The sequence below is a fragment of the Vanellus vanellus genome, assembly GCF_965231255.1.
Source record: "Vanellus vanellus genome assembly, chromosome: 6".
Taxonomy (NCBI): Eukaryota; Metazoa; Chordata; class Aves; order Charadriiformes; family Charadriidae; genus Vanellus; species Vanellus vanellus.
The window spans coordinates 29,232,698-29,259,530 of NC_138911.1; the positions used below are offsets into that span (position 1 = coordinate 29,232,698).

Genomic DNA, 26,833 nt, shown 5'->3' on the forward strand with positions numbered 1-26,833 from the left:
GGCCTGTCTGTACTCCAGAAAATTGCCTGTGGAGAAAGAAAACTACAGCACTAAGGCCTCCCCTCATGACTACCCCCCACAGCTGCTACATAAACATACGCTCCTATTTCTATCATTCGCTCCATTAACTTCCCAAAATTCATCACAGGTCAAACAACAACAGAAGGCTATCTTTTCTCAGAACATATGTGCTCTTTCTGCCGTTTCAGGTCTTCTACACTCCTGCCAAAAGTTTCTAACAAGCGTAAAATTAAGTCTTTGTATTCCTAGAAACAAAAAGCCATGCCTCCACTTAATCATTTTTATACACCAGCCAAGCCAAAACAAGCAACTTGTATTCACTAGAATCAATGTCAGATATGATCTCTCCTTGTCTTTCCTTCCCCTGTCCTATGTAGCCTTCTGAGCCCCTCTCCTCTCTTCCTAATGTATAGGAAGTATTCAACATATTCATCTGCAATGCAGATTTAAGTACAAAGGGTGACAAATCAAAGGCTTCTGAAGAAGTGGTTTTCACAATTTACTCTCAGAATAACTGCTTTTTCTTGAACCAGGTAATACATTGTGACTGGCAGGCGATACGTGACTTTGACAATTCAGTTGGATTCCCGGCCCTTATTGCTGCGGGCACAGAGGAATTCAGCCCGAGGCGCAGCATGTTGGTGATAAGCAGTGTCTTACTTCCCATCCTCCTTTTCCAGATGCCAATGTATAATTGCACATGCAGCCCCATTTGAGCAAGTCTACAGCAATAACATCAACAGTAACTAAAGATTATGGCATCTGGATAGCCTGCTAATGTAACTGCATTTTGCCCAGCTTTGTCAGGATCCAACAACACGGAATGAAAACAATAGCCATAGACTTATGAAGGTCTTGTGTCAACCCAGAAAACTTCAGCTAAAGTAATTTCAAAATTCAGTTAATAGATGGACAACCCCAAGCAGTACTACTTGATATCCAAAAGATTTAGCAAATGCCAACTCAAGTAATCCTTATATATTGCAATTTGTTGTTTCCTTTTTGGAGTATAAGCTGACGTAATGAGAGAAAATAAACATCCTTTTCAAAAAAGCTTTGCTCCTCATCCCCTTTTTGTCATCAGAGTTAACCAAATAATCACCCCATTCTGTTCGTATCATACCTACATCTCCCCCTATGATTACTGGGGAATAATCTATTTGACAGTCTCTTCTGTAATTTTACTGCTTTTGGTATTATGAAAAAGCGAAGTCTACATATCCCAGAATAACTCCTGTTGGGTGCATCTTACAACTTTCCTTTTTCCTTCAGTACTCATTACAGTCACTTCCCCTGTGAAAAACAACCACTATTGAATATAGCAGCTAAAGGATATCCTCACAACAGTTTTACCCAACCAAAAGAAACCAATAGATCATCCTGTTCCTAAGACATAATTCTACCAAGATTTAAAACACAATAGAAAATACATAATTTACAGCTTAACTTGGACTTACCCGTGGACTGGCTATGCACAGGAAGGACGGCAGCTCAGTCACCTGGCAGCACCGTACACATGAGGTAGCTGATCTCCTTCGATGTATGACATGATCTGTATAGCCAGTAACTGCTTTACAGTGGCTACTGAACACAAGGTTCTGAAAACAAAATTAAAATTAACAAGTTACTATGTCTATAAAGAAAAACTCTTAAATCTTGTAATCACTCATTAGATAAGACAGACAAAGGACATTCACCACATATTTCTCTTTGGAAAAAGGAAACTCTACACATCTTCTGCAGTGACAACGTACAGGATCTTTGTGCAATCATCAGAACATTCAAATCTTGAAATGGTTAAGATCAGAATAGCTCGCATCAATACTTGCCTTTATGCTCTGTTGGAACCAGAAACAAGTTCTTCCTTCTTTGAACCTTTTGACCTTAGCTTTTATAAAGAAGGAAATATGGGAATATTCTATGGGAATATTCAGACCATCAAGCTGTTTTCTAGCAGCTCCTTTATTCTAAAGCATGGGTAACGTGAAATTTGGCAGAGAAAAAAAAATAAGACTCTAAATGAGACTGGACTAGTATCTTTGGACCTTCATCTTTTCCAACCGTTTCTTCCTTTCCTGTGCAAAATGGCTCTGAATTTTATCCTGAAGACTTTCAAGGTGCTAGTATGGTTACTCACACCCATGAACACACCCATGTATAAAACCCGGAATTTGCCGCAAATGTATGAACGTCTTTTTGATACAGAAAAATATATTGACTCAGAAGTGGGAGCATTAAGATGACACTGCAGTTTAAGGAAAGGAGAGCTCTTTGAAGATGCTCAAACTTATGCAGAAAAATAACAGAAAACTAAATTTTCCTTGCTTGCGTCAGTTATTATACTTCCTTTTTTGTTGTAAATATCTCCACCAATGAAATAAACTGCTTATAGACCAAGACGTTTTTGCTACTTAGTTTTTACTCTGACTCTTCTATATTCATACTGACCAATTGCTATATATTGTTATGTATAATTATTTCCTGTAGCTTGCAGAGTGTTATTCTGCATACTATAGGAAACAAGCAACAAAAAAGAAAGACTAAGAGTTATACCTCTTACTGCCATAGGATCACAGGATGTGCCCTCCTGACAATTCTAGTTCACTTAAGTAAAATGTAAACAGCATCTAGAGCTTTGGCATTGCTCTGCCCCAGTTCCTAATGCACCAAAATCAATTGCAAGTTACTTTTATTTTACAAAGCCTCCTGATTTTCTAAAATCCCAGTGTTTGAAGTTCTAAGCATCAGGGTACACGATAGAAGCAGCCACTTTGTATGTCATATCATACACTGGATATACACATTTCTATTTATGTCAGAAAATGCTAGAAAACATCCACAGCAGTAGTCTATTATGGATCACGCATTCTGGGCCCTTTCTGTTTCCAGATGCAGATGCACTGGGCAAGATGCAGATGGCTAGCATATATAATTTGGAACCTGCTGACAAGGGAGAAAAACAGTCCTACTGTACATACGTGCTAGCACCACCTAAGAAAAACAATCAGTCAATCTTAGCATGTAAGCGGGTCCTGCAGCTGCTACAAGTGTGACTCGCAGTCTGGAGCTGGCAAAAAGAAAAAGTTCATACTCTCTGACTGAACATCTGCTCCTCTATATAAAAGGTGAGAGCAGAAAGAGCTGACAATAGCCTTTCATTGAGACTCAGCAGGACTAAAAAAGCACAGGTCAAAGCTTGGGCTACATTGGATAATGCGAAGTGATCCCAAAACCAGGTTCTTACTCAGCTGGTGATTCTTTATCAGTAATGCTAGCTTAAGCAAGAACTGCTTCACATGTTCACTCCTGTCCCCGCAGAGCCCCTTCTTGTTGACCTAGCTGTCTGTACTCATTAAGATGCTGATCAAGATGAAAATAAACCCTTGCCCCTCCACTCCAAGTTAGTTTTGTGGTCTGTTTCACCACCTGGTAAAACAGGCTGTGTGCTGAAACAGCAGAGCGCACAACGCAAGGCTGGGACTACATGGCTGTGGACAACGGATGCGAACGCTGGCTTACTCATCTGAGGACCAGAAACAGTGACAACAAAGCACCGGCACTGCTGCTGAAAAGAGGGGAGTCCCTTCCTGTGACACAGTTGTGCCACTTCTTGTGCTAGTTTTATCACCTGTCACACCCCCTCCACAAGTGTATTTAGCTACACACCTAACCATAGAACAAATTCAACAGGTATGAAAATAGAAAGTTTTCTGTGGTCAGCTCATGCAGGGATGTGCAAGCCCACACCAGCAGAGGCAGGATTCAGTGTTTGACAGTAACGAAAGGATGACAAGGGTCAGAGGGGCAGTGTGACCTCCCTCTCAGGCTACCAGACTGACTCACAACGGCTTTAGCTCAAAGCCCCCATCTTCCCCACCCCTGGCCCACATACTGGGGGCGCAGTTGATTTTACAATGAGGAATAAACATCGCATGCGGTCACAAGAGGTTTCCAGTAAGTCTTACGACAGCAAGCATTAGCACATTGGTTGTGGCCTGGCCATCAGAGGGGTTTGTTAACTTTATTTCCTAGAAAGTGAGAGTTCAAGAAACGGATAGAGAGGAAGCTAACAAACAGTAATTCCAAACCTATGCAAGTTTGTTACTTAATTCTCTTTTGGAAGCCAATATCAAAGAGCGATCGAAGATGGCTTTAGCCCAATTAGAAGTACCCAGGAAGAAACTTAAGGGAAAATTTCCAATAAGGTATCCAAAATATGAGAGAAATACTATTTTTGTATGCACACAGCATTATAAGCAGTTCTTGTAGACGGGCATTAATCTGGTTCTCAGCTCCATGCTTCCTGTGTACAAATTACGGGCAGGTCACATAAGAAACATCCCCCTCTGAATACCCTGACATAGGCAGGCGTTAAGTATTCATGAACAGAGCAGACACCAGATACAACAGGGACAGCGGAAACCAGCTTCCCATCAGTCACATACGTGGAAAAGACTGGGTAAGGTTACAGAACTGAACACAGCCACAGCTCTGAAATGGATCACATACCTTAGTGCAACAAAGCCAAGTACCGAAGAGGAGGACTATTAAAAAATAAGTATGTAAACAACTGCTGCAACCATGCAAGCCAAAGTAAGCGTTGAAAGAGGCTTTCCTATATTGCAAAAAGAGCTGCACATAAATATAGGTGACTGATAAAAAGCAGGACACGAGCTGGCAATGTGCGCTCACAGCCCAGAAAGCTAACCGTATCCTGGGCTGCATCAGAAGCAGTGTGGCCAGCAGGTGAAGGAAGGGGATTCTGCCCCTCTACTCCACTCTGGTGAGATCCCACCTGGAGTACTGTGTCCAGCTCTGGAGTCCCCACCACAGGAAAGACATGGACCTGTTGGAACGGGTCCAGAGGAGGGCCAAAAAAGGGATCAGAGGGCTGGAACACCTCTCCTGTGAGGACAGGCTGAGAGAGTTGGGGTTGTTCAGTCTGGAGAAAAGAAGGCTCTGGGGAGACCTGACTGTGGCCTTTCAGTACTTAAAGGGGGCTTGTAAGAAAGATGGGGACAAACCTTTTGGTATGGCCTTTTGCAATAGAACAAGGGGTAATGGTTTTAAAATAGAAGAGGGTAGATTCAGAGTAGATATAAGGAAGAAATTTTTTACAATGAGCGTAGTGAAGCACTGGAACATGTTGCCCAGAGAGGTGGCAGATGCCCCATCCCTGGAAACATTCAAGGTCAGGTTGAATGGGTCAAGCCGATCCAGTTGAGGATGTCCCTGCTCACTGCGTGGGGGTTGGACTAGATGATCTTTGGAGGTCCCTTTCAAGCCAAACTATTCTATGATTCTATGACTGCTACCAACATCTTAAGCTCATTAACACTCCTGATTTTTTAATAGGAAGAAACTTAGGGAAATAAAGGAAAGACAGGTTCATCTCAACAGATCAGATTTTATATTAATTGCAATCAATGGACACAAATTAATACATGTCGTGGAGGTGCTGAATAAGGGGAATGAAGAGACCTCGCACTGCAAGTGATTTCTGTGCTTATACGAAGAAACTCCTACTATCTTTAGACAGATGTTACCTCAATTTCAGAATGATCTATTAAAAATAAATGTGGTTTTTTTTGTCTACTGACTTATTTTCATAGTTTGTCTCATATCGGAAATGCTGCTCTGAGCAGTTAAGAAAAGCCTTTCCAGATTTATACCATTTCCTTTTTCCTCTGTTTCTTCCCCATCCTCACTCCCTACATGTTACTATCTTATGAAGCCCTAGAGGAAGCCTCAGGGAATTGTATATTGCAAGTTTCTCAAATTTGGGCTAAGATAAAAAAGCGTATTCGTTTTCACTCATGATGATGATGCATGTTGCTAAAACACAGGCATGTAAAGAGCAGTTTGTTTTTCAAATCTCTCTTTGGTTTTGACCTTTTCTGGTTTTCCCAGATGTTCTATATGCAAGCTGTGCAAACAAAATTCTGCAAACAACGCTTATTTAAAGTTACTTTAACTGGTAATTTGTCTAATGTGCAGGTTAGAAAACTGTTCTAAAGAATCTGTCATAACTGTAGGGCTAAAACTTCCTTTAGATTTACTGGGCTTATCACAAATATGCTGTATTGCACACACTGATGAACTTTGCTCCTCAGCTTGCTGTTTTTTCTGTAAAAGGTACTAGTTACACCAGTCACTAGTTACACACAGTCCCAGTGCCGGGACCCCCAGAGACACAAGTAATGACTTCCTCAAAAAACAGAAGCTATTTGGAGAAACCAAATTATATGTTTAAGTTGTGCCAGGTTGTGGTACAGGTGGGTCTGCAGCCGAGCCAAATGCTTTACATTTTGCTGTTAATATTAAAACCTACATGTGCATGTTCCACATCTCATATTTACTGTCTATAATGTTAAATCACTTTCTGTTCTTTAAGAAAATATAATGACTTTCATTTTAATATTTACACACATTAACCCAAGGGCTATGTAAAAATCTAGATTGTATTTCTACATATGTAAAAATGCATGCTACCTTCTGTAAGTGCATACAACTTTTGCCACCATCTTTACTCCTTTACTGTTAGGCTGCAACACTTATGACACCAACCAAGTTTTCCTTAACCATACCAACAAGAGGACAGAACTAAAGTATAGTTTCAGAGATAAGCATTACACAGTCAGTATACAGTTGAATGTAATCTTAAAATAACTAACTGAAAGCAAATCCACATAGCATAGACATTTTAGCAAGCTAGACATGGAAACGCAGAATATTTGAACACCAGCACAGTCAGAGTTAACTGGCATACATCTCAGCTGGCTTGCTCTTTGTTTGATAACTAGGGGGACTCATTTTGTTGGCTTTGCTGTTAACGCTGCAAAACATGACACCAAGCCCAAGGTTGGTTTCCTACTGCTTCTGCATCTTCGATTTCAACTTCCTCTATATGCTATTCAATTGAATTCTGGCTATCTCCTTTCCCCTTCCACACTCATGAACAGAAGCAATATTCCCTAGAGAAATTTGGCACGATCTCACTGTTTTAGAAAAGATTTTTGTACTGCATATCTGCTAACTGCCCTAAAATGCTTTCCTGACTCTATACTAGCACTTTTGTGAACTTATTTCCCAGTGTAATAAATCAATGGAGTTATAGCCTAACTCAGGAAATCAACAGCAATTTAGTCACAAAAGACAAAATCTTCACACACATCCCAGGCAAGAGATTAGAGAAAATGACCTTACATTACACAGTAAGATGAACACATTTAGAGTCTACCAGACAGCAGCAGAAGCAAATTTCAGAGTAGAAAGACACCATTGATAATGCTTGTCCACCAACTCTGAAACACTGCTAGGCTGAAGTCTCTGCTTTCCCCAGTTGCTGCAACAATGTATCAAATTTGAGAAGAAAAGAGTTGGTTTCAGTCAGATAAAAAGAATCTTACACGTAGAAAAACATCACAAAACTCTTCAGTTTACATGTAGAATCCATCCCTGACAAATCATGAATCTAGTTCTGTTACTCCAGTAATATTTTTAAGACTTCTAATTGAACTGATTTATTTTTTATAGCCAGTTTTGAACTGTATCACCACACAGGAGGAAGATAGCAGTCAAAATGTTATTCTGTTCAGCACTCTGAACTTTATTAACTATATCTAGTAAAGCAGACAGTAAAGTCATCCTGTTTCCAAGTTTGTTTTCATCTGTTTTATAAAGTTAGAAAGGTTTTCATCATTTCTCACACATGAGGATTTGCTACCATGATGTGGACATCACAGGAATTTTGCTTACCTGCAGCAAAGTGCAGCTGTGCAAGTTAGGGAAAGACAGTGGGAAATTTACATCAAGCAAGAAATCCCTGTTCCTCAGACAACGTGACCCCTGCTGTTTCTCCCCTTCGGTCTCCATCCAGGAGCGCATGTGATGGAGCCTGTAGGATGCTTTCAGAGACAGGAAAAGAGCTAACCATCTGAAACAAAACACAGTAGATACATTTATTCACTGCTTTGTGAAAGAAAGACTTGAGCGTATTTACAACATAACTATTTGACACAAATGTTTTTTCAGAATTTCAGGCTAACAGTGTCCTAACTTAAAGGAAACAATTCTTGCTGGACATCTTCCAATTCTATTATTCCTATTTTCATTTTTTCTAAGGTGGCTTAACTGAATCTAAATGATTAAATCAGATTAAGCTTTGAAGCACTTTGTTTAAAAGAGTCAAGGCTAACTTGGTTAGCCACTACTACTTAAAATTTCACTCTGACTTCTCTGTAAATTGCTCTATATATAAATTATTCATAACAACCTGCATAACGAATGCAGAATTTATCATAAAGATCACTCAGATAGATCAAGAGAAATTTATATTACGTTACTGAAACGCAGACAAGAAACAGTCATCCAAAATAACCACAACAATCAAAGAATATTACACTTAAAAAGCTCTAAGCAAAACACCCTTATTTATTAATAAAGACTTGCTTTTAATCTCAAATTTCTTACAGTCACTATCTAACTTCAGTCAGAGTACTGTCTGTTGCAGAGTACACTATAACTTAAACAGATCACCTCCATTTCCAAGATAATACAGTTCATGGTGCTAAAAATCCATTAGCCTAAGCCTACACCTTGGAATTCCATTCCATATTAAAAACAGGACATGTGGAAAGTAGACAATATGGCTTGGAGCTGAAGAACAACTGTCACAGCACAAGCTTATTCCACCTGTTTTAGAACATATGCTCAAGTGCAACTGGTAAGCATTGCAACAAATCGGCCTTCAATGCCAGCAACCTACAGTGTGATCCAAAGCAAACTCTTCTGTTGCCCTTTGACTGTCTTGTGTATTTACAACGTCAAATCTTTGTAACAGAGGTTTTCTTCTGACAGAGACATAAAAATTGCCTTGCATAATTGTGCCCTATACCTGGAGGAACACCCTAGTTGTTATAATACTAGATAACAATAGGCAAGTGGTATTAGGAGGCATAGAAAACGCAGGTTTAGAGAGATGCCTCTAACATCACCTTAATTACTAACAGAGAAAAAAAAAAGTTGTCCTCACCTGGCTAAATGTCCCTGATGCATGAGGTTTGCCATTTCCGCTGGAGAGACATCAATAAACCGGAGGAAAGAAAAACAACTTTCTTCATTGATGCCTATGTCACAGAAATACTGAAGTTAGGCCAGTACATTTCACAGACACTCATACCTGAAAACGTCGCCTCTTGCTTTTTTTTCCCAATGTTTTTCCCACCCCAGCAGCTGAGCAATCTAGTTAGCTCTTTTTAGTGAAAAAAAATCAATCATCTATAATAACAAATTGTATTTGTCAATATAAGCAGCTTATGTGGGTTTTTTACTCATTTATTAGATCCTGGGTCACTTGTATCTCATCTACTTTTTACTTAAAAGAGAAGTTGGCAGCTTAACATACAACACAGAATGTACTGAAATGAATCCAAGATTTCTCTGAATTGAATCTGCGAAAAATTCACATTAGACTAAAAAGGCAGCATTAATCCCTTGAAGCAAGTTAAAACAAGACAGGAGAATGTAACAAGAGACTGCAGTAGGATTAAGCAGTGAGTAAATAACAAGTTGTCCATAGATTATTCTTCCAGCTGCTTCCATCCTTTCCTCATTGAGCAGATGAAATATACGTACAAGTACAAATGCTAACAGATATCTAACCAGTTCTAATCAGACAATCTCTGAGGACTAACTGATGTAGCCTCGCAGTCCTTCCCTGTGAATAAGACGTATTACAACACCACATGCAAGTGTGCAACCCAATTTGTTTCCCAGGACTGTAAAACCTACCCTTCCTATGAAAGAGAGACTGCTGGATGTGGTCTGGTGCAAATGGCGAAAGTAAAACCCATAACCACCTGAAAATAAAAGCAACAAAACCAAACAAAATCACTAAGGTGTTAACACATACAGTGCTCAATCACACAATCAGCAGAAAATGCAGAGGAACCATTCAGTTCTTCATTGTCAGTATTTCAGCATTCCAAATATCTCGAATTGCATGGCAGCATCAGCAGTCCACATGCACTACTGTTAATTTGACACTGAGACAAATCATTGTTCTGGGATTGCATTTTATGATGTAGAACAGTTAGTCTCATCTTCAAACGTGGCTTTCCCATCTCTGCCCAGAGCATTTCTCATAACTGAATGCCAACAAAATTAATCAAGAATTGGCACAGTCGGAGAAAACAGCGAACTGCACTCGGGCAGCTTCTATTCATCCAAGGTAAGTGTTAAAAGCTGTCAAGGCACTAGTAGTTGCTCACAATATACCATGTCACAGATACTGATAGCTTTCTTAAACACGAAAACTCACTGAAGGGAAACCAGGTGTTTTTTTTAAGAATTCTTTTAAAGCTTAATTCTGTTACACATCATCAGCAACAATTCTAAATTCCTTTTCCTGACTTTCTTATTCCACCAAAGGGGTATTTCATGATCAGGATTCCACCAAGAAAAAGCATCAGATATCAGATGCTTAACAGCTGAATGAACGAAAGAAAACTAGGAATGCATTGCTTGGCCAACGTCATTTAAGTACATCAGGTAAGGGAGTCATTAGCACTTACAAAGCTAAAATAAGTCTAAGTAATAATACTAAATATGCTAAGTTGGAAAGGAAGTGGAGTAGACTTGCCTGTCCCGTGAGTGGTTAAAGACCCTGATCTGTCCATGGCGGTAGATGAACTTTGAAATGTGGTATGGCTTTAGGGAGATGTGAAATGGAGACCAAGTTTCTTGTCGCTCAAACAGCTCTGGGTGATTGCACACCTGTAAGAAAGAGCGCATGTCAAACACTGGGAGGAATTAATTTACTCTGATGCAGCATTTACATCCCAAATCAACTACAGCTATTGATCACTAAAACTTTAGCATTGACTAGCATGTCACAGCATTTTTAACATATCTACTCAAATTTAAATATTGTGTCATATCTTTTCCTATTCACATAACAGCTATTGACTCTTCTTCCCAAGTGAATGATGTCCTTCAACAACCAATTTGGAAACAAATCAGTTAGCAGATGCATACACTGTTTGACTAAAGCTCTTCTACCCCAATATCACGCTACACTGCATCAGAAACACAAGTGAACTGCATGCAAACTTGTTTGCCTACGCCAGAAATTTTTTTATATGTTTTCCAGAAGACATATTTTAGTTCTGTGCTAATGAATGAATATACTTTTAAAAAATTATTATTAAATACAGCCTTACCTTCCTGAACTGCATGACTAGATTCATGAGACTACTAGTGGTGGTCTGTGCTTGCTGAGTAGTGCCCATTGAGGACTGCAGGAGGTCATCAATAGAGATTTTGTTTTTCAGAGCTTGGTACAACAGCTTCTGTCGACTTGTCTGCTGGCAGTACATAAGAATTTCAATCTGCAAAATAGTAACGAAGATTCAGCCTTTTGGAGGGTGACCACATCAGTACACTCAAAGCAGAGAGAAACTTATCTTACGAAGAATGTAACTTTCTTTAAAAATACATATACATCAGCAGTCATATTCATATCTGTATTTCAGGATCCAACCTGGGAAGGATTTAACTGATAGGTGTGTTTTGGAAGGCTTAGTTAATGATGTGAGAGCCAGACCTTTAAAAGTATGTGAATGCAACTAATTAAACAGGTAGATTCTTAAGAAGCTCTTAAAACATCGCATCTGCAGCTGATCATCTTAAAATCTGATCTCAATTATACTATCCTACTGTTAAAATGCTACCCACTTAGAGCTGTCTTAAACAGGTATCAGGAGCCCATGATAACAACAGGTGCATCACAAAACAACCATGTCTGTGGGAAGTTCTAGTTTTGAAATTAATAAGCACATCAGAACAAAGTAGATGTCCCCAGGTTTTGGGACCACTGGCTGAGAGACATGTTGACCACCAGATCATCCAGTATTGCTAACATCCACATGAAATTAAGACACTAACAAGAGAGAAGAGTATGATGTTGCCACTATGCATTTCTCGCTCTTTACAAGCGATTAAAAAGAATCTTAAATCCATGCCAAATACTTCACAAAGGCAACTGGAGATGTTTATCACCCAATCATTGTTGTACCAATCTCCTACACTTCAATTAGTGATATTTCTGTCATCTTAATCAGGCTTAAACATTATTTTATTTGTAACTGTAACAAAATGCTTTCCCTAGAAGAAAAGTTTATTAATTAGGGGTTCTTCAGCTACATTCACATCTAATGAGATTGCTGGGATGCAGTGCCAGAAACTGAAGGTCCATGAAAGGTCTACAATCAAATTTCAGGTATGCAGGCTGACAAATGAGTTTGCAAAAACCAGATTAGAGAATAGAGCTATGAAAATAAAGTTGAAATACTCACTCCAGATAAGTACTTTTTCTCACCTTATCTGACAGCTCATTTTCCACATCCTTCTTTATCCTTCTCAACATGAAAGGCTTCAGAATCATGTGCAAGCGGGATAGTTGGTCTGAAATAGAGTGAATGGGGAAGAAGGATCAATTACTTCACCAAAGAACAAAACTATATGGTGTTCTACTACAAATTAAGTTCCTTACTGCTCAGCCATTTCCCCTCATGACAGTTCTTACAGCACAGAATTGGCATTTCTCTGTTTATTTTTTCCAAATGTGTGCCGAGCTACACTGTTTAACTTATGAATCTAAAGATCTGCTTCAAAGAATGAACTTCTAAAGCATTTTGTGTGTTCTATATTCCTCTGAACTCAACAATATGGGCTTAAATTTATCACTCTCTGTTAGTGAAGAAGAAGATTCCAGATGAGGCATTGCTAATTCATGAAAAGAGAGCATTACAGTTTAAAGTCTTGCCTCCCGAAATTACAGCATCAGAAAAAACAGGCATACTGCATTGACAGACAACTGCAGTCTTTACTATAACCTGTTAAACCAAAGTTCTGGGTATTTGAGAACTCTTAAAGCCTTTATATTTGTGACAAGTTCCAACTGTGCTGTGCTCTACTCCAATTACAAATCAGCTATTTTACCTCGCTAGATTTTTCTACATAATTATTGCCTAAAATTTACTGTGAAGATTTAATTTTTTTTAAGAATTTTTATTCTTTTCTTCTGAAGCTCAAAAGGTGTTTAGTGCTTTGTGACATAATTTTTAGGTCTAGAGTTTCTAACACACTCAGGACATCTCCAAGATTATGTGCTCTATAGAAACTTACAAATATTTAAAATATTTGTTCTCCTGTGTTTGGGAAAAAGAAGGACTGGAGACAAGAAGGAAATCAATATTTTCACTACATGCTTTTCTATTCATTACACATGGCATAATGACATAAACTATGGACAACAATCCATAGCATTCCAATCCCATTATGCATCCTCTGCTTTAGATGACATTTATCACTGAAAAAATGTGAGATAAAGTTTATCCATTCATAGCTGGAAAAGGCAACAGATTTTTAAGACAGAAACTACTGCAGTTACACACTGCACTCACTCTCATCAATGGCGGATTTGTTCTCTGCATGGCTCTCTATGTCCTTAGAAAACCACTCATTGAACTCTTCGTGGGAATCAAACAGTGTTGGCATGATAAAATGCAGCAGGGCCCACAGCTAAAAAGAGAGGAGAAAACAGTACATCAGCAAAAGTCACCCTACTGTGGACAAGCTAATGGAGGATCCCAAACCCTTGCAGCTCTTTATGAGCAAAATCACTTTACTAGATCATGAGACATAGCAGAATCAAACAAAAACCAAGTCGCATCGTCTTCCTGTCCCCTCCAGACAAATGCCAGGTGTATCGACTTAACAAAACACCATTAGAAAGCAGGGAGAAACACAGCACAACGATTTCAGCCAACAGAAGGAAAAGCCACAAGTTCATCCTGTAATCTAGGATTATTAACCATCAGGTATCTTCAGTTTTATTTTTATTTGAATGCATGACACATTTCCAAATTTTCCCCTCCCAGAGCTGATTCCATATTTGTTTCCCAGTGGTCTGCTACAAGGCTGATGCCACAACCAGACAAATACAACACGTTTCTCAACTGTTCACATATATTTAGTATACATTCTTGTTATAAAGAAAAGTCCGCTCTTGTAAGCTCCCAAATACCTCAGCCATCGTGTTCTGGATTGGGGTCCCAGTCAACAACAATCTATTTCGACACTGGAACTGTAGTAGGATCTTCCAACGAACACTGATGAATAAAATTAAGAAAAATCATTAAACTTTTTTTTTGTAGACGGATATGAAACATAAGGTATTTTAAGCCCAATTGCTTCCAGTGACCTTCCCAAATGATTTTTGGAGGTCACTGGGTGAAACTATCACAGCTACTCCCCAGTCTTTCAAAAGACAATTACAGGAAGAATAGTCTTTTTCAAATTACAAAGAAATGTGCATAATTTATTTCATTTTTCTAAGTATCCTTTTACTTATTTTTAATACAGATGTTTGGATACCAATAAAATCTCATCACCGGAATAATTAACTTCCCCAAAGAAACAGTTATTATGAATCAGAATGTCATGTATTTTTCAGACTTTACAACTGTATGGGGCACTGTGGCAGGAGTGCTGAGCTATACATGACAATCCTCTTAAAATGGGCAGTTTCCAAAGAATGCTGAAGAGACAGATTTTGGTCACAATGAGTCTGCATCTAAAGTGGTCTTTAACCTAATGTGTACAGTGGCAACTCGGGCAAAGGTTATGGGAAGCAATTACAGAAGTAAAGACAGACAAATCTATTACTTGAAAACAATCAGAAAACTTTCTGGCACAGAGCCTTATGACAAAGATTGGGCTTTATTGCAGCCAACAGCATTCACAGGGTTCTGACCTTCAATTATGTCTGGCAGTGCCACTGAAGAAGGAATCAAAATAATGCATTTAATGGAGCCAATATAAGCAACACACACTAAAGACTACCGGTTGTTCACTGGGTAGAATTCTATCAGTAGTCAGGAAAGAAGGTGAACAGCATTTCACACTGTTTTGCTTAACTGTCCTGTACTGCATCTAAGTTTCTGCTCCACAATTACTTTTTAATTGCATTTTACATATTGGAAAAGGAAAATCTAAATGCAAAAAACTAGTGAAACAATCCAGCACTGCAGAGTTATACAGATACTTAGGTTAGACACTTAAAGGATCTTATGTTTGTCAATTTTAACTTCTATCAATTTGTATAATCTTGATGTTTTCTCGATACTCCTTCAAGAGGTTGATACAGAGGGAAGATTTTGTTTCCAGTTAATTTGTTACCTGGAGCTACTCTTGAGTGCTTGCGCTTCATCCAGCACCATATACTGCCACTTCACTCGCTGGAAATACTTCACATCCTGTACCACTAGCTGATAACTGGTAATCACCACGTGGAAAGGAGCATCCTGAGTATACAATGTCTTCTGTAACCAAAAAATAAGACAAAGAAGTCCACATAACGTAAATACATTGTGAAAACTTCATTTGCGTATACTGCAATTTCAGACTTCTGTTTCATAATCTTTTCTCATTATTACTGCATTTTTCCCCAGCTGATGTTTTTTAATTAATTACAGCACTATTATTCAACTGGTGGATCTGGACTTCAGCCCATTAGTCCCTGAACGATTTCAGATGCTTCTTAATGTTCCAGACAAGACCCAGGCACTGAACCCTATAAAATGCTGCTGTTAAATTGGGACCAATCTGACAAGCCGGCAGGGATGGTAGACTTGGGCATCCTGAGTTAGGTTACCCAAATAGATTAAACAATCCTGGACACTGAAACTTCCTGCTTTATTTACAGAGCTCCAGTTTCTTCAACTGAACTCCATACAGCCCTGAATTGCTCTGTACTGTATTGCTCTCCAGCATGAAAGAAGCCTTCTACCTCATTATCTTAATGAAAATGCTACTACATGGATGAAGAAACAGAACTCTATATCTATACATCATTTAGCTTGGTGGGGTGTAGCAACAGTTTCTGGTTTACTCTTCACAAATGACAAAAATGGTTGAAGCACATGGGCATGTCGGTATTACCTGACTCCAGAACTTCCTGATCACCTTTCTATCATGGGGATTTCCCCAATAAGGTAGCACCTGGAACAGTAAAAAGTAGAAAGACATTATTTTCAAATAAAGACATACCTGCTCTATAATTTTATACTATGTATTCTACAAAATGAGAAAGACAGACCTCTTTCTCCAAAACAACAAAAAGGGAAATTATCTTTCTGAACAGAGAAAAATCAGAAAGCACTTAAAAATACTTCAAAACTGAGCATTCCAGGCACAGGTATCAAGCAACTTATGCCTAGCACAAAGACTAGACCAAGCTATGGTGAGAATCTCAAAATGCCCAGTAACGTGTTATGCGTTCTACTCAAATTTTTCTAAAAATTAAAAACGATACTTTGCTTATCAACTGCTACAGTTAACCCTACAGGACTAGTGGGCTTCTTTTCCCGTTTAACATTCCTGGTTGTCTTGTTGGCTTTGTATTTCAGAACTGTCCCCCAAAATCTGAGATAAAGCTGAAACATCTGGCTTGGACATATGTAATAAAAGAATTCTAAAAATTAAGCACTACTGCCAGAGAAATCTGTTAACTCATTTATAGCTTAGAATTTCATGGGTCCTATTAGAACAAATCTTTGCAGTGCACTGAAACCAGTTACTGGTTAACAATATTGTACTGCCATCTTCTGTCTGATGAAAGGACTACACGAGGAATGCTGATTTCTGAGGTTGCGCAAGGTCTTAAACATCTTGATCCTTCAACTGACAAGCTCTAAATTTCAAAGTGCCTTTAGTTGAATATTCTTCCAACTGTTCTGAAATACGGATGCTAGTAAAAGCCCATCAGACCAACCAAAAAAGTGATTTGCCTTTTAGTTTACATACTGTGCCATGGACCTGTAGAAATTAATTCACTGTGATTTATTTACTACAAGCATAATTGACGACACACTTCTGTATGACTAGAAGCACTTGTGTATGATTAGCAGCAGGAACAAAACTGGCTGAAAAAGATCCATCAAAGTTGTAGCCATGTAACAATCATAAGTTTAGAAAACTTCTTTTTAAAAAATATTCTGTTCCATGGACGAGGTAAACATTATTATGCCATAAACTCAAAGAACAGCTATATAATGACAGAAACAGATACATTTTTTTAATCAAAAAGAGGAAAAATTGCCTTTTCATAAGCGTCCTGACTGCATTTTTGAAACGTTTTCTGTATTTCATTCATGAGAAGAAGAAAACACAAGCAGTTTCTCCGCTATTCCATACAATGAGTTGATTAAAGGAAATGAGAGAGGAAGCAGGTAGGCCAACTGCTCTAATGTTTTCTACTCCAGGGTTTTTAATCAGAGACCCTATTGTTATGGGCTATGCAAATACATAAAGGGATGTTTTTTAGTTGTTTTTTTTTTTAAAACTAACTCCTCCTTAACTTAAGCATTTCTATTTCTTCGTCAGTTTCTTTGAAGTCTCAGTAATCCCAATTTATCCCACAATACAAGCCACTTGAATCATCCAGTATCAAACTGTGCTCTAGCGCTTTTCCTCATATAAATACCTCAAACTATACACCACCATAACCAACATACGGTCTTATCAGGGATCTGCATAGCAAGCTGTTCGGTACAATGCAAGTCCTTTCATACCCCAGATGAAGAAATCAAATATTACTTATAGTAGTAATACTTCCAAGTCTTTTCCTCCACCTTACTAAGTAGCCAAGAGTTTCAAACAATTAGCCTGGATGTTATTGGTATACTGGTTACTTATAACTAGGTGTCTTTTACTGTTCTTCTATGTCCTCCGTAAAATAGAAAATCAGATGTTTAAAAAAAAAAAAGACTGAACAAGACCTCTTCATATCAAAGGCTACTACAATAACAACTCAAATATTTAAACTATAATCTATTCTTCTTTGCAGATGTAACTGCAAGCTTCTGACGTCTTTGTCTATCTTTAGTTCTAAAATTTCAACACTGTTTCAGCAGTACGCATTCTTTTCAAATCTACCTTTGCAACACTCCAATTTTTTCCACTGGGGAATATGTAAGCAGCTTGTTTTTCAGTACCTGATCGTTCCTTGCTTTCTAACTTACTATGTTTTCATATTCACAATATACCTGAAGAACTCCATTTATTTTCTTATAATCTTTTTGTTCTTATCTATTTGTGCCTCAATTATTTTTCTTGAGTACTGGTTACATGGCTATGGTTATTCTCTTTTTCCGTAATAACAACTGCATTCTCTCTCCCTCTAATCTGTTTAGAGTTCAGTTGTGTCACATACAATCTTTATCTTACCCGAACTGACATGAATGACTGAAAACACTGCTCTAACCCTAACAGTACATAAGATTGAAATATTATTCTTGTATCTGCTGCCAGGCCCACACATTAGAACTGAACATCCATTCCCCGCTGCACTTCAATTCCTCACTGAGGCGGTGTCTTCAAGCTGTTGCAAAAGGAAAATCATGTGATTCAAGTATGAACTTTTTTAAACACTAGATAATTGAATGCTCCAGAAAAAAACAGGATGACAGAAAAAAATATCAGACTCAGGCCCATTACGGAGTTTCAAATTGCAAGGTAATTACGAATACACATGTGGCAAAGAACCCAGGAGAACACAATAGTTGCTTTTCAGAAAACAGAAATAACTTTCTTGCACATGCTTATTACCTTAAATTTAGGTACAAATCTGGCAAACTCCTGGTGCCAGTTGTTAAGAGTAGAGGCAGGTGAAATTATTAAAAAAGGTCCCCAGATGTTCTCTCTCTGGAATTTACACATTAAAAAAAACAACGACACAAATTATTTGGGGTGAAGGGACACAGAGACAGTTTGATAAAGTTTTACAACTACTACATGACAGTGGCTACATAAGAGAGGAAACTATATGCAACAGAACAAAACTTTCTCCCAGCACAGCAGGGTGATACAGAACCAAACAGAGCAGATCTAATGTTTAACTAAGACTTATTTCATAACAGCAAACCAGAACAACCACCACCGTTGCAATCTGGCTCGCTCCTTTGTTTTTGAAATTTGCAGCCTTCACATTACTAGCAGGCCCTGTCATTTTGGGTAGGAAAAGAACTTCAGGTGGCACTGGCAAGCTTCGCTCCACCACATCATATTAGAATGCCCTCTGGTGAATAACAAAGTTGGGCCATTAGTGTATTGGTAGTTACAAGCTGGCCTTCAGAAAGGAGAGCCAGAAAAACCAAAAGCCCTGTGTAGGCATCCAAAAACCTCAAGTTGCAGTGCAACAGGGAGACAAGCCTCTCTGTTATCCCTTCCATACATATCAGCTCAAGAGCCTTTGGCTCTGCACACTCTTCCACTATTGTGGCTGACAGTACCAGTGAACCAGTATCAAAAGGAACTTAAACAAATGCATATAATTGTCATTTGGTCACTACTGCAGCTAGTTCTGCTGTCAGTATCACTTGGCTGGTATCTCCTATTTAAGGCAAGTGACTGGATGCCAATCGAGACACTTTTTTTTTTTTTTTTTTTTTTAAAATCAATGTATCTACTTCTGCATAAAGAAGTAAGCTCCTGTTGCTTTTTCTGTGGTGTTTGTCGGCCCTGGCACAGAAGAATAACTACGCTTCCTGAAAAAAAAACCCACAAATATGGAAATCCACACTGGTTGCCGTGAAGCTCAGAATTTGGGCTTCATTTCTACAATTTTCTCCAATTTGTAAGTCTGAATGAGGATGTCTACAACTTGTTCTCTTTCACATTAAGTGCAAGTGAAAAGATACTGCTCTGTGAATAAATGAAAATTCCATTTTTATTTATATATACACATACACACACACCCCCCTATCTACATACACACACACCCTTTCAAAGGCATAGCTTTAAAAAAAAGGTAAATGCCATAGTTAAAAGGCCTTTTAAGACATTTAAGCTTTATAATCTAGAATTAATTTCAAATGTGTGAAAAGTATGCATCTCCTACCAAGCATACTGACCAGAAATAAGCTATAATCCACTCACCTCAGCCAGATGTGCTAGGAGAGCAATACTTTGTACTGTTTTACCCAGACCCATTTCATCTGCGAGGATTCCGTTGATGCCCTGCAAAAGATCCATAAGTGAACATCTTTCACCTTACTACTTTTTAATCCATACAGGACTAGCAGAACGGTTGCCACTGAACTTAGGCGGAGCAGCCCCAGCATAAACAACTCTGAAATACCTTATTGCCTCTTACGTCTTCTACTAAGATAATTTATCTCAACTGTGTTTTCATTCATTTCTTGGGCTGATTTTTCTCCTCAGCCTGTCTGTACTTTGTGATCACACTGCCAACAGGGTACTTGTCCCACTAGGACAAGGCTGCCTGCAGTTTACCAGCTGACCAAATCCTGAAACAGCATGCAGCTGTGAACAGCAAAAGTTTCCTCTGTGTACAATCTAAGTGATAAACAGTTGTATAAACATCCACAAAAAGCATCTTGAACTTAATGCCCCATTCAAAGTTGTTATTTCCTAAATAATCAAGAATACCAATAGGTGGCTTACATAACATTTTCCTTTCTTCTAAAGACATTACAGATTTACTGTACACCATCTATTTTTAAAACCTTTTTTTTTTTGACCAAGTTTACTCTAGTGACTTAAATAATCCTCGAAGTTTAAAAATTTGCAATATGTACTGAGATACCTGCTCATATAGGTTTGCCAGCCAATTCATGCCTTTCAGTTGGTAACCTTTCAATTTTCCATTGAAAATAGTAGGCTGTGGAATATCTTCTCCTGCCCGGATAGATGGGTTTGCTAAACTGTAACTCTCTCCAAAGCCGGTACCGGACTTGTTAGCAGCCCGTAAAGCAGCTGCCCGACTCTCCTTTGCATCTTCATCAAATGATCTGGTCTAAACAGGAACAGGAAAATATGCATAAGATGATGAACATATTAATTTATCAAGAAACTGTGTAACTCTAAAAAGTGTAAAAGGCTTTACACTTTACATTAAGACATAGGACGTCTGCCAGAAACTAACAGAAAAAAAACCCGTTGCAAAAGCCCCAATCTTTATATTCTGGTTTTCTACCAGTTTAGCACAGAAAGTAGCAATGGAATGAAATTCAAATCTGTCACCCAGGATTAAACAAACCTACTTTACTTGGCTGCTATGAAAGATCCTGGTTCTGTGGCCTTTACCAATTACCTTGCTTCCTCTTCTACTTCCTGGATCCAAAAAATACATACCCGGGCTTGATGAATCTGGTAAGCATCCTCAGCATTCTTCAGAGCTTGGGCCTTGTAATAGTTACTATCTGAAAACAACATCTCCATGTTAGAGCTCTGCAGCAGTAACCACCCAAATTAACACACAGGTAAATTCCAGTAATAGCAGTGCTTCTTACATATAAAGATTCTGTACTTGAAATCATAAGTTTGTACGATAACATGCAGAGTACAGTAAATATAAAAAGAGCGCAGAGGAAAGATTGTAGATGAATCGCTTACCATAATCTTCTTGGGTGATGTTGACCACTACTCCTCCACCAATATCAATCTGCCTTTGGGTAGAGCTGTCTTCCAGTTTGCGCAGGATTTCCTCCTGTATTCCATCATGTCCAATATCTCGTTTACGACTCATAAAATGGGCATATAATTCAGTTTGTGTGATCAGGAAGTTAAGTTTTCGCTGTTGCCTCTTAGCCTAAGAGAAGGTCATTAACAAAAAAACATATGAAGGGGAAAACAAAAACAAGACAAAGGTTTAAAGTTTAAAAGATAATTAAAGAAAATAATTTTAACCAACAACTACTCTGTCTAGATTATATTATGCACATCACTGTAACACGAAAATGCTAGAATACTAGTTGCACTTAAGAACACTGACCACCACCATAAACACTTATATTAAAATATTAAATTGATGTAAATGAAAAGTTCTTTTAAATTCAGTAATTGTGGCAAAGAACACCATAATCTAATAAAAAAGTTAAAAAGTTTTGTTTACACTGAAAAATTAAAAGATTGACAAAAATCAACAGGACTTTAGTGGTCTACAGTAAAAGAACTGAACAGTTAAAAAACCTCTCATGACAACCTAAGTCCAACATTTGGTTATTTACTAGTAAAGAGAATTATGGCAGAATATATGAAACGCATCACTAGGTAATACAGTTGAGGTATTATCATGGTTTGAGGTTCAGCAAGATGTTGTAGAAACTCTGTTCATTCTTAGGTTCTGGTTAAAAAATATTGTAGTTAGAAATTGTCTATTAATCTAAGTCAGCTGAAACCTTCACAAAACGCTTATGAACTTGCAAGAGTGACAGATACACGATAAATAAAAACATAATTTAAGCATAAAACTAAACATAAGGTATTCTGAAGATTCAGCCTTAGCTCATCACCACACATGTAAGGTAGCAACCATAAATCCTCTGGAGACCTTTGGCAAGAAAGCTTTTTCTTAAATTCAACCCCCACTACTCTGTAAGGGAGTCCATGAAGCTGTCACTTGCCCAACAAAAAAGCAATCACAGAAAAATTCTGTGCCTCGTATATAAATTATGGCATCAGTTTACAGCAGGGGGATAAAAAAAGAGAAAAAAAATTCAATGCGAATGAAAAGGTGGCTTGCCTTCTGGACCCAGAATGATGTACAAACCATCACAAAATCCTGGCCCTTACTAACACTAGTTAGGTATGTCTGAGATACACGGCTTGTCTAATCCCTTCCTCCATTTCATTCACTTGTTAAGAATTTACACAGTTTCAAGGCTTTTTTTAATCAGCTCTAGCTAACATTAGAATTATAAAAAGAATTTTAGGATAGCAGTAAAAATACATGGAATACCACTGAAACACAACAAATAACTGAATTTCATGGCCTGAATTTAGAAACTCAAATTATCTAGACAATTCTGTGTCTACTCAACAGATTAATTATCAGCAATCGGTGTTTTTGCTGTACCTCTCTCATCTCCTCATCCAGCTTGCGCTGCTCCAGAGCCTCTTTCTCAGCTCGTTTGCGATGTTCTTTTTCCACCTTTTCATACTTTTTCCAATAGAGGAGCATCTCCTTAGTAAGACGACGCGCTCGTGGTAAAGTTTCCTTACAGTTTTTCTGGGCCTGGAGAGCAGCTCGACGTACCTCCCGCATGCACTGATGGGCAAGCTAGAGTGAAATAACATTTTGGACAGTGGTAAAATGGGTAGATTTTAAAGAAAGCCAGCAATAAACAACATCAAATTTAATTACAACCAAGTTTGATCCTTCAGAAGAGAAAAACTGTGATATATCACTACTCAGCAGTAATGCTTTTGAAATGGCATGAGAGAACATGAACTTCCAAAAACCTCCTGAGATGGTCGAGAAGACAAAAGCTGAAGAGTTTCACGTGGCATGGTACTTAAAGGATTGATCTGATGGGTAGATCCCTGAAAGGGACCCAGGACACCAGAGTTCAAGACCTGCCTGCAACTCTGACTCATCTATTCTAGACACTTTTCGGTGGTACCCTCGCTTTCTCACTGTTTTAACAAGGCTGCTACAATAGCAGTAATGGTGGAACACAACCCCATTCACATGTTAATACAATGAAAAGTGGAGAAGTATCCTTTACAATTTTCCTACCATCTCATGAAGCAGCATAATACAAAGTAATTTTTTGTTCTAGTATAAATAAATTAATGCCACTGTTATAACGGTCAAAATTGCTGGGTTTGATATTTGAGGTTTTTTTCCTCCACTAAAATTTGCACGTCAACAATTCTAACACACAGATTTCAAATGACCAAACAAAATTAAAACAAAAATAAAAGAGTGGCATTTCAAAAACTTTAAGTCTGCTGTATCACTCACTTGCTAAAAATGCAGTTTGTGATACCTACAAATACAATAATCACAGGCTATTTGCCCAGACATCATGAAGGAATCCACTCTCTGCTAACTAAGGAGGACTGTAAGAGAGAACCTATCTACAGCAGTTTCTTAAATACATACAAGCAGGTCCCGTTTTCTGCATCCCTTATACAGAAAATTTTCCCTTTCTTGATAATGTATATATAGAACAGAAAATTTTCTACATCATCTTGTCTCTGATGATTCTCAGCCATATACTTGATTACCTTTTCATTAGCCATATAAATGAATCAGACACTTGGGCGTAGTAACACTTGAAAAATGCCGAGAAAGCCATTACCAAGTGTTTCTAAAGTAAAGGCTTCTAGGTAGAAACAATGACACTTCTCAGAAAAGACTCTGATGAGGAGATAAATTCCTTTTGCAATCACTTAAGTAGAAAATTGTTCTATTTTTAATCTCAGCTCCTATATATATTTATGTAAATTAACACACTTAATATTCCAAGAGCCCCTTTGATTTAAACAAGAATGCTTAAACCAGCAAATTCTAACTAGTGGGGGGCAGTTCAAAAGCCAAAGTATAATGAAGTCATTAATCTATTGTATCAAAGATCAGTAAATTAAAAATGTACAAACTAAATCTTATGAAAGCCTACAAGATCTCATGGAAGAAATTTGTGTTGCTCGCTTCATCTGTTCCTTATGAAACACGGCAAAATGACGCCTCTAAAAAGTGAAAAGCCTTATACTAAATGACAAATTACTTCCATACAGTGCTTTCTCCTATACCGCCCTGGTAGTACAGCCAGTATTATAAGAAACAGAAGAAACAAAGAGGTTACAGTTTGCTTATTACATCTAGTACAAGTAACAGTATAAAATTAAACAACACTTACCTTTTTGCTGTTGGTTAGGAAAAGGTTGCGAGCTGAGGCTTTTTGTTTGTATGCCTATAAAAAAATACCATCTTAAAATTAGTTAAAGGGTAATGGCTTCGCAGTATTTTAAAAGATCACTATCCAGTCTTCAGCAGATATATGTGCCAACCTCAGCCATGGACACTATTGTATAACTGGGTACAAGCACTGTAAGTATTTTTTATTGTGACTGAAACAGCTTTTCATCCTTAATTATCGAAGGCATACATAAACGTATTCCAACTCCTGAAGGAAGCATGTAAAACAGCACCTTTTTCAGGATCAGTTCTTCAACTACTACTATTGCAAAGCAGAGTTCTCCTATTCCACTGTTATCACTGAAGTAAACAACAAAAATTTCCACTGTTTCCCAAAGATGTTAAGAATTAACGTAGATCCTATGTTCTTTACGTGATCAAAATCAGTCTTCTGAAAAAATAAGGTCTACTACACTGCACATATCCTTTGTCTGGCTTAGAAGTTCATAAAGGATACTACAGCCATCACTCTTATTCAACCTCCTAGAATTCAAAGCCTGTTAACTGTGAACTCCAAAAAGCAATTGTAAGGTCCACTCTGATCACATCTCAGAAAACTAGCGACAGTGAACCCATCTTTGTTTCAAATGTGCCTGAAGCTTGTCCTGTAGATGATACAAACGCTTCTCCCTAGACTGTTTCTGAAGTAAGTTTAAAAAAACATGCATGCTGTAGTGATTGAAACACTGCTTTCCTGAACTTTACATAAAACCTAGATATTGGTTTGCTCTACATTGCTATCCTGTAGATTAGTAGAAGCACCTGCTGGAGTTTACTGTACTGTTCACAGGAAAGGGTTGGATAGCCAAATGAAAGCAGTGGCAAAGCACTGCATGATCTGCTTAGATATCACTGGTGATAAGAAATTCAAACTACACTTTGCTTACAGATTATAGAATATCAGTTTGATCATTAATGACCACCAGAATAGAAAGGGCTTACTTCACTCTGTTTTTTCAAGTGTCAAGTACCCGCTAAATTAATTTTCTATTTCCCTTTCTTGTCATCATCGCTGATCTAGTGCCATTAGCGAAACTCACCTTCGGCAACTCCTTTTTAACAATGCTAAGCCACACTTTCCGCCGACGTGCATTAAGTTGCTCGATGGTCAAATGCTTTTTCTTGGACCCAGGTGGTGGTGTATCATGAGAAAACTTGGCAAAAACTTTGGTCTGGTGATGGTGGCGTCGTGGTGACTCCTCTGAAGAGAGTTCTTCATCCCGTCTCCTCTTTTTCTTTACTTTTTTCAACTTGCCTGCATGGCAACAATGATCATAAAATTATTTTTCTATTTTTGGGGTACATTCAGTCAGGTATCTTTCCTGAGTAAACTATCCTAGTCAATTTATGTGTGGAACCAACAAAAAAGCCAAACTTATCCACATTTGCCAATTCTGGTACCATCCATTTATCATATTAGATATTTCCTAAACACTTTGTTATGGAAAGATTTTCCTGTTTAATAAATAGAGTGGGTGAAATGCAATTTTTCCACCCAGGGAAACATGCCTTGGGAGTTAAAATGTCTGGGGTCTGGTGCAACGTTTCTTGCTTTGTGGTAAAATTCTACTTAAAGACACGTAAAGGTAAGACATTTAAAGGTGACGACGTTAGCTTTTGGTAAGGTAAGTCTCAAATCAAACTTCTCAGCAATTGAAAGAGATTGGCGTGTTATCATGTATTAGAGACATCAGCTTTCAGAGGAAACTGATACTGGTATCAAATATTAAAAATATTCTTTGTGAGTATGCAAATGCATGGATGGGCATGATTAGAGAAGAAAAAAAAAATACACAGTTAAAGGAACTTGCAGAAAGATAGGAAGGAAGAAGGCCCAAAATAGCCCCCTTAAAACACAGCTCAAAACTAAGTACTTGCACTAGAGAGAATTCACCTTACGCTGACAGTTCATAGCCTTCTCTTCCTGCTTCCTTACAGATTTACAGCTGATGTCAGCTCAATCAAGAAAGGAAACTGTACTTCCTGGCAAACATGCATCTGAGAAACTCCAGCTGAGACATT

At 38.1% G+C, this 26,833-nt stretch overlaps 1 protein-coding gene across 1 annotated transcript in view; it reads right to left on the reverse strand.

The window, feature by feature from the left end:
- INO80 (INO80 complex ATPase subunit) overlaps positions 1–26,833 on the reverse strand; it is a 68,009-nt gene that overhangs the window by 27,028 nt on the left and 14,148 nt on the right. Inside the window, exons 7-25 of the mRNA XM_082485292.1 lie at positions 25,852–26,066; positions 24,753–24,806; positions 22,964–23,167; positions 21,502–21,697; positions 21,241–21,308; positions 20,693–20,902; positions 20,023–20,103; positions 18,694–18,789; positions 16,027–16,086; positions 15,265–15,407; positions 14,111–14,195; positions 13,488–13,605; positions 12,401–12,486; positions 11,244–11,411; positions 10,664–10,797; positions 9,814–9,881; positions 9,056–9,149; positions 7,780–7,957; positions 1,479–1,619 (exon numbers count right to left, since the gene is read on the reverse strand). Of these exons, the coding sequence (XP_082341418.1) occupies positions 1,479–1,619; positions 7,780–7,957; positions 9,056–9,149; positions 9,814–9,881; positions 10,664–10,797; positions 11,244–11,411; positions 12,401–12,486; positions 13,488–13,605; positions 14,111–14,195; positions 15,265–15,407; positions 16,027–16,086; positions 18,694–18,789; positions 20,023–20,103; positions 20,693–20,902; positions 21,241–21,308; positions 21,502–21,697; positions 22,964–23,167; positions 24,753–24,806; positions 25,852–26,066 (2,399 nt within the window). The remainder of the gene's footprint in view (positions 1–1,478; positions 1,620–7,779; positions 7,958–9,055; positions 9,150–9,813; positions 9,882–10,663; positions 10,798–11,243; positions 11,412–12,400; positions 12,487–13,487; positions 13,606–14,110; positions 14,196–15,264; positions 15,408–16,026; positions 16,087–18,693; positions 18,790–20,022; positions 20,104–20,692; positions 20,903–21,240; positions 21,309–21,501; positions 21,698–22,963; positions 23,168–24,752; positions 24,807–25,851; positions 26,067–26,833) is intronic.